General features: G+C 45.3%; 1 protein-coding gene across 3 annotated transcripts in view; it reads left to right on the forward strand.

Annotated features, from left to right (window-relative positions):
- The window catches only part of EXOC6B (exocyst complex component 6B), a 738,950-nt gene extending 728,407 nt beyond the window's left edge, over positions 1–10,543 (forward strand). For 2 of the 3 annotated variants that reach the window (XM_004369208.2, XM_023732752.1), the window contains 2 exons: positions 2,229–2,341; positions 7,001–7,242. In XM_004369208.2, the coding sequence (XP_004369265.1) occupies positions 2,229–2,341; positions 7,001–7,127 (240 nt within the window). In that variant the 3' untranslated portion in view covers positions 7,128–7,242. Of the gene's footprint in view, positions 1–2,228; positions 2,342–7,000 lie in introns of all 3 variants that reach the window. The other variant, XM_023732748.1, reaches the window with a different exon arrangement.
- Positions 10,544–14,092: the final 3,549 nt, after the last annotated feature.

Below are 14,092 nucleotides of genomic sequence, written 5' to 3' on the forward strand. Positions count from 1 at the left end.
ATATATATGTCCACATCTGAAAAATAATACCTAAAATAGTTTTAAGAAATCAGGTTTTCTTGTTTTTCCAATTAGACTCATGTTATTCATTCACTTTTCTTTTATTAACTCCCTAGTGGGGACAAACAGTAAAAGGCTCCCCAAGGTTTTTAAAAAAATTGTGAAAAAAAAATTGATTTCGACAATGATATCCTTTATCCTAGTTTTTTCCTGGGATTTGCGGAAAAGGCATAATCAGATCTGCAAACCACAGTATTGGAAGAACTTTAGAACAAGGGACACTCCTAGTATCTATGGTTCTCCCCAGGAGCATGTAAAGAGGAATTGTCTTGAGTGGTCTTTGGACACTATAAAACAGAACTACCAAAGTTAATGTAGGAAGTCAGGAAAATTCTCTTCTAAAGGAGAGTTCTGTGAGGCTTTGGGGCAGCCAGAGGAAGTAGTAGAAGCCCTTTTAGTTGCCAACTAAAATAGACATGACCTAAAAGAAGGCTGAGAGGGCCCTTTGGGGCCATGCTGGCCCAGACCAACCAATACGTCTATTTGTCTCTCTGTCTCCCTCCTCTCATCTTTAACATTCCTTTCTTGGCTGAGGGTGTAGGGGCTTTTCTCAGTTTTAGGTTTGGGACTTTTGCCAGTTCCCATCCTGCTTGAGGAAGTTCGTAACAACTGTTCTAAGAGAATGGATGGGAGTGGATACTTGGCCAAGCAGGGCAAGGCCCACACTGCCTGTTGCCCAGCTGCATAGTGAATATAGATGGGGTACGAAGGTGTACCCAGAGCCCATGCTCTGACATTGGATTTGACTGGCACTCTAGGCCTTGCATCATTTTTTCTGCACAGAGAGAAGGCCATCTACTTGTCCTCATCATCAGTTATCTCTTAGAAGAGAGAAATAGAGAAATGTCTGAGTCAAAGAAACTTTTATACATATCCTATTGTTAGAAAGGCTGCTTAGAGGGCCCCTCTATGCAGTGATGTGAGTCTGGGACTGTGCTCCTCTAGAAGCTTTAGAGGGGTGCTAAAGCTCCTCTTTCATCACACCCACCTTTGAAATGCGCTGAATTTTTTTTAACTACAATTTTTTGAATGTTTGTTATGCCTGAGTTTTATGCCTGAAGCTAAAACTGTGACTGAGAACGAAAGGCTTTGACAGAACTTAGTTTCTCCGAGTCAAAATCTCTCTCTAGTTTCAGAACTCAGCTCACCTCAGAAAGCTCTCACTGCCGTCTTATGAATGTGCGTGGAGTTCTCGGCAATCCTCTTTAACACCCACATCCCCAATTCCAGATTCTGCATCATCTGTCATGGACTAAGCCTGTTTCCCAGTCCTGACCTACCATGGCCCTGGTTTCCAACTGCTTAGCCTGTGTCCAAGTAGATAAAATACATACTGCCTCATATAAATGCTATCACCTTTTATGCCTTGATTCAATATTTCTCTGTTGTTCATATGTCCTGTTTGTGTATAGGCATGAGTATGTGTCTGTATTAACTGAGTAACTTGGACAAAGTCAATGCAGCAAGTCACAAAAGTGATACTTGAACTCAGAGCTTTGAACTTCAAAGCTCATACAACTGTGTATGGAGCACTGGACTACATGCACCTCTATTTGTGCATTGTTGACTCGTAGTTCCTAGAATGGTGCTTGGCACATGGAAGGCATTCAGTGTGTATTGATTAAATTAATGAGTGAATGATTATTGTGATAGTCTTGTGCTTTGATTTAGTCCAGTGTTAGTTTTTTTACAGGCTGACTTCTGAGAGCTAACTACTGGCATAGCAACACTGTTTTGCTTATGGTAGAGATGACTCTTCCTTCTAATGATTATGCGTTTATTTTCTTAGTTGCATTATAGTCTGTAGCCATTCTTTCTTTTATTACATTTTTATTTTATTTTTAATTGTACTATTGTTGTTGTTGTTGTGTGCCGTTGAGTCGATTCCAACTCACAGCAACCTTATAAGACAGAGTAGAACTGCCCCATAGAGTTTCCAAGCCTGTAAATCTTTACAGGAACAGACTGCCACATCTGCCTCCCGTGGAGCAGCTGGTGGGTTCGAACTGCCAACTTTTTGGTTAGCAGCCAAATGCTTAACCACTGTACCACCAGTGCTCCTTAAATGTACTATTAGCTGGTGATAAAGGATGTGAGGGATTTCTTGGATCCTGGTTTGTTTTGTCTGTCTGGTTAATCTCTGGGGTGGGGTTTTGAATGTTTTACAGCTTTTGGATCTCTTCATCCAGTGGGATTGGTCAACCTACCTTGCTGACTATGGTCAGCCCAGCTGCAAGTACCTCCGGGTAAACCCAGTGACAGCTCTGACCCTGCTTGAGAAGTGAGTATCCAGTCCAGTGGTCTTTGGTGGGAAGTGAAGTGATAGGGGTGGGGAATTGGGACTTGCCCTTTGCCAAGACCTTGAAAAGACAGAAGAATGGCCCATTCTTGAAGTTGTCCTTAGGTGCTATCAGCAGTCTCCATCTTTGGACTGGGCAGGCCAATCTTCCTCTAATAGCCTCTTAATTCTTGAGCCCCAACAAACTAGGCCAAGCATGGGTCAGAATTGGACTCTGACATTTCCTTGGAGCCTAATGAGAGCAGCATGTTTTTTAAGGATGACAGGAGAAGAAAGAAAAGTGCCTTAGTTTGGGGCTCAGGCCAACCTCATGAACAGAATGAGTCATCTGGAGTATGATGATGGACAGGCAGCCCACAGAACAGGTGACTTCTCTGGTTCCTAGTAGGAATTACTGAAACCTTCTCCTGCATGCCTTTGTTCCCTCCAGATTGAATTTTATTATGCTGACTGTCCCAAAAAAGCTCTGTTGGAGAAGGTATCTAATTCTTGCCTTAGACAGTCACTAGTCAGCAGAGGTTGCCCGCCACAGACCTATGGCCTCTCTGAAGCAGAGATGCTGTCACTGAGATTGGGTTAGCCAGCTCTAGAGCATCTCACAGCTAACCAATATGTCAACCACATGCTGGGATCTGCTATTGGTTGCAGCCTGGCCCTGGCTTTTACTAACCTAGTTGAGAGCTGGCAGGCCAGAGACCAAGATCCATGTAAAAGGGTAACATTTTCTTGCAGTAGGTAACTCCCAGCTGCTTAGAAGCTGCTTAGAAGGTGTATCCACAGAAAGAAAGGCTCCAAAATGTTCTCAGGACCTAGCCAAGGTATCCTGAGTACCCTGCATCTGGGCAGTATAGCAAGTCTACATGTATGGTCAAACAGGTCTCAAATCCTAGGAAGGCAAGGGACAGAGTCCAGGAGGCCAGAATGGAGCTTATAAGCAGGAGAAGAGGCTAAGGTATATACTTCTTACTATGTAATATGATAGGAGAGTAAAGGGAAGGAGTTGGAGAGTAGACAAGAGCAGGATGCAGTGTATGTGTTTGTAGCCAAGAGGCTAAGAGCCCAGAGTACTACTTTCTCCTGACCAAGGCAGAGACTGATGTTTCCATTTTAACTTTGTTTCCATGGTTCTCTTTCCCAATGACCTTCCTCTCTAGGATATCTAGAGAGTAAGTATATTATTCACTTAGGCCTTTTCCATCACTTTGAGGCAAGTCCTTCTGGTTTCCTCGTTGACACTAATGACTACACTAAAATCCCTACCCTGTGAGTTGTCCTTGCCCTGGCATACTGATCTACTAAACCAGCCTGGTGCCACCTGGCTGACTGCCTCCTCTATCCTTGGTCCTTAGAGTGACCCTTGGCTTACCAATTCCTTTGGGGCTTGGAGTGGTGGCAGGGATTTTTCCCCATCAGTGCCAGGTAAAAGGTTGTTCCACTTAGCTTCCTGGAACACTCAATACTCTTGCTCGAGCAGAGCCTGAAACTGAAGTCTGACAGAAGGAAGTTTCTCAGCAGTCTTCCCTACCTCCTGGTGTTGATGCCCTTGGCTTTAAGATCCGGAACCTACCTCTCCAATGGAAGACTCTTCTTTAGGAGCAGATTCAGCCCAAGGTCTAATTCCATAGTTCTCAGTACCCAGCTGACATGGGGAACATTTTGGCCTTTGAGTTGGTGCTTAGATAGTCATATTCATTATGCGTCCAAATGGGGTTTCAGTCAGTTACCTCTCTCAACTGAAGTCCTTTGAGGACCTGAGGATCTCTAGATCCTGGAAGTAGTGGCTCATCCATTTCCTGTAGATCAACAGTAGGCATTCCAGAGGCCTAGCCAGTAACAAAGCCATGTGCTTACTCTAGCAGTCAACAGGGTTTAAAAACTTCCTTCTAAACACAGTAGGACCACAGGCCATCCAGATCACTGAAATCCACATCTCCCAGCCTCATAGGAATCAATCCCTTTACCTAACCCATTCCTACTTTCTTCACAGTCAGCTGTACCACCAGGGCAGTCTCTTCTTTCTCAATCTGGCCCATCTTAGCAGGGTGAGACATGGAGAGACTCAAAGACCTGCTGAGGACATTTGAGGCCCCTGTATCATTGAGAGGTGACCATAGCCAAAGTCAGTCAGGATCCCGGGTTTACAGAATGGTATGGGAAGTGGAGAGGGCTATCCTTTGGTGTTGGAACATCCCAAGGCTACAAACCAACATGCCACTATCAGCCCTCAGGTACTTGAGTTTATCTTTATAGTGCCTAATCCCAACTCCTGGCCTTATCAGAGAGTAATGGTCAAAAGATCCTAGTCTCTGGGGGCTCAGAGACTACCTGCTTCTTTCTTTTCTTTTACATTATTACAAGAGCTTCCCTATGGGAGCTGAAAGCCAGCTCTGCCTGCCTGTTCCTGGGCTGCTTCTAGGAATCATAAAATTAATGATCACATAAAAACCAAACCCATTGCTGTCGAGTCGATTCCGACTCTTAGTGACCCTATAGAACAGAGTAGAACTGCCCCAAAGGGTTTCCAAGGCTATAATCTTTTACAAAGCAGACTGCCACATCTTTCTCCTCTGGAGCCACTGGTGAATTCAGACTGCTGACCTTTCAGTTAGCAGAAGCAGAAAGCTTAAGTGCTTTAATTCCCCTTTTTTCTTTTTTGTTTGGTTTTGTGTTGTTATTGTTGTTTAGATTTATAGCACACCCAGCAAATGAAAGGGAATCCTTCTCTAGGATAAATAATCTAAAATCTGGCCAGTTCCACAAACGTAATTATGCAGTTAGTTTGTAAGGGACCAAATACAGTAATCATCACAGCCTTGAGGATCCTCGTGCTTTCTTTCCAGCTAACCCCTGTTATTTCTCCTTTCCTCTAAGCACAGGCCTCACCATGTAGGTGTTGATGCTTTACATTTGGTATTTTCAGTTTGCTTGATGAGTAATACCAAACTGAAGGCCCTTGACCTTAGAGCAGAGAGAGAATTCCCAATTAGTTTGTGGCTGTCACTGTCAGCCAGAGCCATACAGCTGTGGTGTTCACCAGAACCTATTTACCATGTGGGTATAAATGCACTAGTGGGATCTCTGGGCTTTTGATTCGCTGGCCTCTAATCTACCCCTCTTCAAATGGCAACCCCACAGAAAGCAACGAGCCAGGGTTGGCTGAAGGCCCTGAGACGTATACCTCGCGGTAGCTTACTCCCCAGTACCAGATTCCTTCCCTCGCCTCTTCTAGCCTGTCTCCATGCAGCCCAGGGAGCAGTGAGGCCAGAGAGCTGACCCAGCTCCTGAGGGATGATGGTGAAGGTCTGCCTACCCCCACCCTAGGGAGAAATGGATCTAGGCATTATTCTTAATTCTCTGACACTAGAACTAGCTGTGGGCTGGGGAGTCTGGTGTGCAGAGGCTGGGGTCAGAGTTAACAGTCACCAATAGATGTCAGGGGTTGTGAGCTCTCTGCAGCAAATAGCAGGTTCCTGGATTCTATCGTAATGGCTTAGTCAGATTGGGGGTTTCTATGACAGTCTCAGCCTGGCCTTGACATAGAGCCCAGTTAGGGCCCCCCATCTGACAAAACTATTGGTCAGAACTCCCCATGGTTTGTGCTGTAGGAATATGCCATTTATGGAGCTTTAGCATGATTCAATAACAGAAGGTTCTCCAAAGGCCAAGGATCTGAGGGTATAGACAGCCAATGAGAACTCAGGGATTTCTTTTGCCTAAGGTCCTGGTTTATCAAGTGGGAGGATGGCCCAGCCCTTTGGCATCTACTTTCCTCAGCACTATCCCTCTTAGCCACCTCATGGCCTATGTATAGGCCTTTACCCTGAGACAAAAGAAAGGAATCATTCAAGCCCTTAGTTTTGTTAGAGATAGGATATAGTAATAGGTTGAGTGAGGTTTAGAAATACACACTGGCTTTTGGTTATTCATATTCTCTTAGAATTGCTAGTCAAGAGTTTTTTTTTTTTTTGCCTTTCCTGTCAAATACTAGCTACTAAGAGGTTGCATCAGGATTTCCTAGATTAGTAGGCTTGTGAGGTAATAAGTGGAGCCCCGGTGGTGCAGTGGTTAAGCGCTCAGCTGCTAACAGAAAGGTCAGCGGTTCGAACCCACCAGCCACTCTGTGGGAGAAAGATGTGGCAATCTGCTTCCATAAAGATTACAGCCTTGGAAACCCTATGGGGCAATTCTACTTTGTTCTATGGGGTCGCTGTGTGTCGGAATCAACTCAGTGGCAACAGAGGAAGACATTCCCTAAGAGCCTATTGATCAGCAGAGCTGTAGCATGTCCTAGACACCTATAACAGATGTATAGCTGGGAAGAGAAAGGAATGAATTGGTGGGGTAGGGTATGGTGGTAAGGGGACTGGTCCCTCTAAGCTGGGTCTTGACTATTTCCCAAAGGTGACTGAATTGGGAGGACTGTGGGTGCCAGCAGAACAGCTTCCTGTTATTCCCCTGCTCTGAGTAGTGGGTAAGATGCACTATGTCGTTCCTACCTCCTGCAAGTTTTCCTTCCACCATTGTCTCCTCAAGCTTTTTGCCTTCTTTCCTTCCTTCTCTGTTCAGAAGGAACATAGTCAGCAAATGAAAGGGAATCCTTCTCTAGGATAATTAATCTAAAAACCTTCCCTTTCTGTTTAGGATGAAGGACACTAGCCGCAAGAACAACGTGTTTGCACAGTTTCGGAAAAATGAGCGAGACAAGCAGAAACTGATTGACACTGTGGCCAAGCAGCTCCGGGGACTCATCAGCAGCCACCACTCATGAAGGCTCGTCTCAGGCCCACAGAGGCTGCTCGCTGCAGCTCCATAGTCCGGGACCCAGCCCTGGCTAGCCCTTTATTTGTGCATTCTTCTTCAAAGAGAGCATATGTATTTTTTTATTAACCCTTGTACAGTATTCACATAACCTTTCCCTATAGGAAAAGAGGCATGAGAATAAGCAAGTGCATGAGATGTCGCTAGGCTGGGACTCAGGGGAAGTTATTGCTACACTGTCTGTATTATCCTAGAGATGATGGTATCAGCAATCCCAGTGTAATGAGCCACCTTTCATTCAGAGCTTAGGTCTGGGGTTCGGGAACTACATAAAGTAAGGCCTTCACACTGGGAGATAAGGTGGATAGGCAAAAGGATATTCTGTTCAATCTTGGGTGCCCCATTCATCACATAGGTGAGGCTGATTCTTTTTGAAGCAAGTTAAAGAAGACCCGGCAAACATTACTATTTAGTACATTAAAGACTAACATCGCAGTTCTGGAGGTCCATCCCCTCAGACCACTGACTTTCGTTGGCTGGTGAGCAAACACGGCATGCAGCAAGATGACAGCTTCACTCCAATCCCCAAAGGATAATAGTTTCTTTAGCTTAGATCTGACCCAAGGTTTTTACTGCTAATTTTTCTGGGACAGGATAGAGCTGAGTAGGCAGTGGTAATAACTAAACCCCATGACTAGCTCCAGGTTGCTCTCATACCAGGAATGTTGAGTCTCAGCCCAAAGAGTTTTGCTGGATCTTCAAATCCACTGTTAATGGAATCAGAGCCTCAGTCCCTTCCCTGTTCATCTCATTTCCTTCTTTCAGGGTCAGGGCACTTGCTTCAGGGCACAGGTCAACAGTTATTTCCTATAGGTCCTCACAAAGAATGCCAGATTTGACCCTCTTCAGCAGTGTCATTGGAATAGGTCAGATCCCAGCAGCCTGAAAATAGCTCTCACTTTACCCTTAGGGCTGAGGGTTTCTTGGGATTGTTCCTTCATGTCTTAAAATCAGCTTTCTGGCTACCTTAAAGGAAGTATCACCAACTCTGCAGTGTGAGGGCAGCCACAGCTGGACTGGATGCCTCTAGGGATGGAGTCACTGTCACCATGAAGTAGACCGGGCCAACCATGGCTAGTGGTTTGTTGCTGTTGACCCAGTTGTCCCTCACTAAGTCACACCCAGGATATGAAGTTCTTCTTGCTCAAGCCCAAGGCTTTCATCTTCTTTTGAGATCCCCAAAGCCATCTTTTGGCCTCGCCTGAGAAAGGTTGTCTATAACCCTTATCCCCCAAACTCTGGAGGTTGTACAGGAAGGCTGGCCTAGCTTAACTTAGAGGCTATGTCCATTGTCCCAGATGGGCTCCTGAGACTCAATGCAAGGGCTTTGTTATGAGGTCAGTCAGAAGAACCTGCACTTTAAGACACTCCAAGAAGATGCTATTATGGCTGCTGGCAAGAGTATAATTGTGCATCACCAATGACAGATATGCCACACTGGCATTTCCAGCTTGGATTAGTGGGAGGAGAGACTCATCAAACAAAATTCTTCATTACCTTTGTCAGCTACTGAGTTGCTTCTGGGGAGGGCAGTGCTTCCTCTTTCACTCTGCACTCCCTACCCACATCATATCCTATCACAACTTGAAAACCATGAGGAAGAGAATATGCACAATGACATCAGCCCTCCTTAAAGCTTGAGAGATCAGGCTGCATGTGAGCTCTGCAGAAGCCTGCTAAGGTTCATCCTGAGGACTTTACAGTTGGTCTTAGGATGAAGGGCCTCAGGATGAAGGTCAGGGATGAGTGCTGCCACCGAGAACTCCATAAGCCAAGGAAGGCGGGGCCTTATGAGAGTGAGGCCCAGGATACCATCTTCTCCCAAGCTCTGGATTTTGTTGAAAACAGCAAGAAATGACTGCACCAATCTGAAGTCCTGTTGCTTGAGAAGGACCCAAAGCACCCTCCTTCACTAGTTCCCTGTTTTGGGGCAGGATCTGTTCAGCTTTGAGTGCTGAGACTTTGAAGTGGGAAGGGAGAGTATCTTAAGCATGTTATAGTTTCAATCTTTTTAGAGAATTATCATTGCTGATTTGGTCTGAAACCTCTATCCTGGAAGAACTGTGCTATCGAGGGAAAAATGAGTAGGGTGGAGAAATGGTGATTACCCTGCGCCTTGCACATGGAAGTCCCTCTAAAGGAAAAGCTTATTCAAGCTCAAGACTTATATGGATGGCCCCTTTGGTCATCTCCTCTTCCCTTTCAGTCTGCCTTCACTCTTCCCTAACAGAAAACAACATGATGCTACTCAGTTTTGTGTAGAGGCACTCTTGGTCGTCAGAGGAAGGTAAAAACGGGGACCAGCAATGTCAAAGTTATTTAAGTTGGTGAATTGGTATTTTTTAGTCTTTTGTCTCAAGGCTGACGCAGCCTTGAGAGGATTTGTGCTAAGCATGTGTGCCTATGCCCCTCAGACTGCTAAGATTTGGCCTCAAATGCTCAGAGATGTAGAAATGGCCCAGAGGCTTCAATAAGAAGGCAAGAACATGGGTGGCTGGAGGCCTCCCTGCCTTCTAGTCAGTATGAACCCTCGGCCAAGTTCTTGGGGAAACCAGGTTTGTGTTCCTGAAAGAACAGTCTGGTTTTGGACCCTAGTGGGTTTCAGTAACAATATAGGCATCTTGCATAGTTTTAACATTCATAGGAGAATCTCTTTGAGCAGACTATAACTGCTATTGGAGGTGGGGAAGAACAGGACCTAGAAATTGGAACCAGTGGAGAGTCCCTGTTGGCAAAGGGAATGGACAGCTTCCAAGAAACGCTCACCAGTGTTTTCGTTGCATACCAGGCCTAACAGTCTTCCAGGTCTCAAAGTCAGCCTAGCTTCGCTGCACGCTTGACAAGTGCTTTCTCAGCAAGTCCCAGACCCAGGGCCCTTCTTCCCCCGAGATTGGCATTGGCCATGACCTTCCTTATAAGGCCTCTGAGCACACTCCCTGGGGCATGCTGCAGAGATTGCCTACCTTAGCCTTCCTTCTCCCAGGACTCTTCCTGGCAGCTTCAGTTGCTTCTCTCTTTTTTTTTTTTTTTTGGCCTGTGTTCACAATTATTTTTCACTAATATGTTGGGAAATGACCTTTTTATTTTGCACAAATAGTTGCACATTTATGGAGGAAATTTAGAAAAGTTCATTTTTAACTTTAAAGGGAAATCTTTTCTTTAAAACTCACTAATAAAGTTACTGATGCAGATGGGCCGCATGGTTAGTAGAAAACCGATGTGGAAAGAGCATGTTTATTCCTCCTGTACGTTTTCCTCTGTTAACTGCTATTAAACAAGAGAGCCTATGTACCTGTTTAAAAAGCCAGAGTGTTGTCTCATGGTTTTTTTGTTTTGTTTTGTTTTTGTTCTTCCATCCCTTTTGTACAGTGCAGCTGGATGACAGACATTGCATCCCCAGTCAACTGGACTAAGGAGCTATATCAGGCAAAAGCTTGGTGGGAAGGAGAAAGCCTGCCTGCCAGAAAAGGCAAGGAGTTCATATTGTGGCCTTGGAAACATCCCTAGCTCTGGGTTAGGTCGCCACACCCCACACTTTACTCCCCACCACCCCTGCCATGTATACAGTTAACACTGGAATCATTATCATCTTCAAGAGGAATAACTCGGGAAATAGCTACTTCATACAGAATTTTAGGCTAGGCAACACAGGATCCAATGTGTTTTGAACACTGGTCCTGCCATGGAAAGGCTCCCAGTCATTATGGAGCAATGTAGGATTATCTAGAACAAAACTAGACTGGGGAAGGGGGAGAGGTGAGCCTGTTTCAGAGCTCAGTGAGGGAGGGGGCAAGCATCACTGCCTGGCATAGGAAAGAGTGTAGTCAGGGAAGATAGCACCAAGACAGCAGGATGTTAATTAGCTGGGCCTTGAAGGAATTAAATTCAAACTTTGTTAAACTATGGAAATATTTTAGGTGTAGACCACATTAGAGTGAAAGTTGACCTGAGTCTGGTATGGTCTGGGAGGGTAGTGAAGAACCTGGTAGGCACAACTGGAACCATGGTGAGTAAGGCTAGAAATGTCACTGTTGTAACACCCAGCCTGCTTGTCCCCTAGGCTGGCACAGAAGCCAGGGGAATAGACTGGAAACAATTTCTTCAGTAACAAGACTACTGCAACTGGGCTTCAGTGCCTGAGAGACTGGGCTTCAGTCCCTGCTGTGCAACTTACTAGCTGGATGACCTTGAACAATTACTTAACCTCCTTAAATCTCATAATCCTTATCAGTAAAAGGAGAATGATAGCCCCAAGTTTACAGGGTTGTTGTGAAGCATAAATGAACTATGGAAAGTCAAAATGCTTAGCTAGTACCTAGCCATAGCATATGCACTATTTAAGACATCCTCCTCCCTCCCCTCCAATTCTACAACATTCCTCATGACTATTAGTCAAAATTGGCCAGAGCTTTTCTGCCTCCTGGCTTCTCTTCCTCAAACCCAGCACTGGATTGGTGGTAGTGATGCCCCTCGAGCATCCAGACATAAGACAGGTATTATTGTTAGGTGCCATCCAGTCAGTTCTGACTCAGTGACCATGTGTACAACAGAGTAAAATACTTCTCAGTCATGCGCCATCCTCACGATCATTGCTATGCTTGAACCCATTGTTGAAGCCACTGTGTCAGTCCATCTCATTGAGGCTTTTCCTCTTTTTTGCTGACCCTCTAGCAAGCATGAGATCCTTCTCCAGGGATTGGTCCCTCCTGATGACATGTCCAAAGTAATGGAAGACAAAGTCTCACCATCCTCACTTCCAAGGAGCACTCTGGCCATACTTCTTCCAAGACAGACTTGTTCATTCTTCTAGCAGTCCATGGTATATTCAATATTCTTCACCAACACCATAATTCAAAGGCATCAATTCTTCTTCAGTCTTCCTTATTCATTGCCCAGCTTTTGCATGCGTATGAGGCGATTGAAAATACCGTGTTTTGGGTGAGCACACCTTAGTCCTCAAAGTGACATCTTTGCTTCTGAACACTTTTAAGAGGTCTTTCACAGCAGATTTGCCCAATGCAATATGTCATTTGATTTCTTGACTGCTGCTTCCATAGGCATTGATTGTGGTTCCAAGTGAAATGAAATCTTTGACAACTTCAATCTTTTCTCCATTTATCATGGTGTCACTTATTGGTCCAGTTGTGAGGCTTTTTGTTTTCTTTATGTTGAAGTGTAATCCATCCTGAAGTCTGTAGTCTTTGATCTTCATCAGTAAGTGCTTCAAGTCTTCTTTGCCTTCAAAAGCAAACAAGGTTGTGTCATCTGCATATCGCAGGTTGTTCGTGAGTCTTCCTCCAATCCTGATGCCACATTCTTTTTCATACAGTTCAGCTTCTGAAAGTATTTGCTCAGCCTACAGATTAAATAAGTATGGTGAAAGAATACAACACGGTATAGTCCCTTCAAATTAGACAGCCAGCTGCCTGGCTCAGAATAGAGCCAGTCCTTTAGGCAGAATCTGTCCCTCAACACCACTCAGAACTTTTTCTTCTCTCATTTTGGTGCCAAAACCTGTACCTCCCACTAGAACCCAGGAGTTCCTAACCATGAACACTTGAAATGTGTGTGTGTGTTTGTGTGTATTTGTACATGCATATATAGTCTTGCATCTACCCATTTTTCTGTTAAGAAGGCTCATGGTTTTCATTAGTGTCTAAGAAAGATTCATGATCAAAATACCAAATGATAACCAAATTCCTTTGGAAATGGAGATCTTCCTTCAAGGGAATGCTGGAAGCTCTGAGCAGTTACATCTACTGTGAGGGAGTTCCCTCTCCCTACCTCATATAACACTGGCAGGAGTGTTTTCAAGACCTACAGCTCTGCCACCCCACCTTTTCCAGGAGGCCCTACCTGGAACCCAGGTCACAGCTAAATACCAATACAGCCACCACTTCCAACTTTCTCTCCCAAAACAAGATTGGGATACTAGGGGAGGGTATGAGGACCCTGCACTTTTGAGAATACAGAGGGGCTACCAGCTTGTTGGGGGAAATTACCAACACGAGAGTCCAGTACAGAGGCTTGGACTATCAAAATCAAACTAAAATTGACTCACCCCATAACATTTCCTACAGCTTTTGAGCACTGAATGTTATAAAGTCATGGCCAGGGCCTTATCCAGAGAGGTACCAGCAGCCCTTGGGTATGCTCTAAGGGAAAAACAAAACAAACAGAGAACAGGAAGCAACCATCAGCTTGCCCCCTTTCTTAGAGCTGAGCTTCTTATCTGCTCACCAGGCAGGTGAGGGTAGGGAATAGCTAGTGGGAGATAAGAGGAGGGAGGGGCGATAAAGTGCCAGACCCTTTCCCCTGAGGCCTTGTTTTGAATTTAATGGGCAGTGTTTACCCTGAATGAGAGAGAGAGCCTCCCGACCCAAGGGACCAGAAGACAAAGGCTCTTGAGGAAGTGCAACGAGGAGGAGGAGAGAAGTGAGGGCCCAGGCATTGTGTGGGAGAGCTACCCCTCTATCTGTTTCAATCACTGGTGGGGTTAGGGTTACCCTGCATTTGGGGCCCCAGCTGCTTTGTGGGGTCTATGACATTAGCTGTTGTGATGGTAATGGTGGGGCCTCTCTCACAGGGGCCACCCCTTCATGGACCTGCCTATATCAGCTCCCAGAGAGGATTGAAGCTCTTCTTCTCCCAGGGTGGGGGCAGCCTGCAGGCCCAGAATTGGACCCAAGACAACAGCCCCCCTCCCAATCTGAACCCATTGCTAAGCGTACCTTCCAAGCCCAAGCCATGACCTTCCTCTCTCCAAAACTTCAGAAAAGGAATGGAATCTGAACATTGAGACGCTTTTCTGGCCCTAAACAATCCTTCCATTCTCTAGGCTCAATGATGGGTCTATTTCCTCCTGTAAATGGGTCTCGTAATCTTCAACTTTTACCTTTGCTTCTAAGGGTAATT

This window comes from Trichechus manatus, unplaced genomic scaffold (assembly GCF_000243295.1).
Source record: "Trichechus manatus latirostris isolate Lorelei unplaced genomic scaffold, TriManLat1.0 scaffold00004, whole genome shotgun sequence".
NCBI classification, from domain to species: domain Eukaryota; kingdom Metazoa; phylum Chordata; class Mammalia; order Sirenia; family Trichechidae; genus Trichechus; species Trichechus manatus.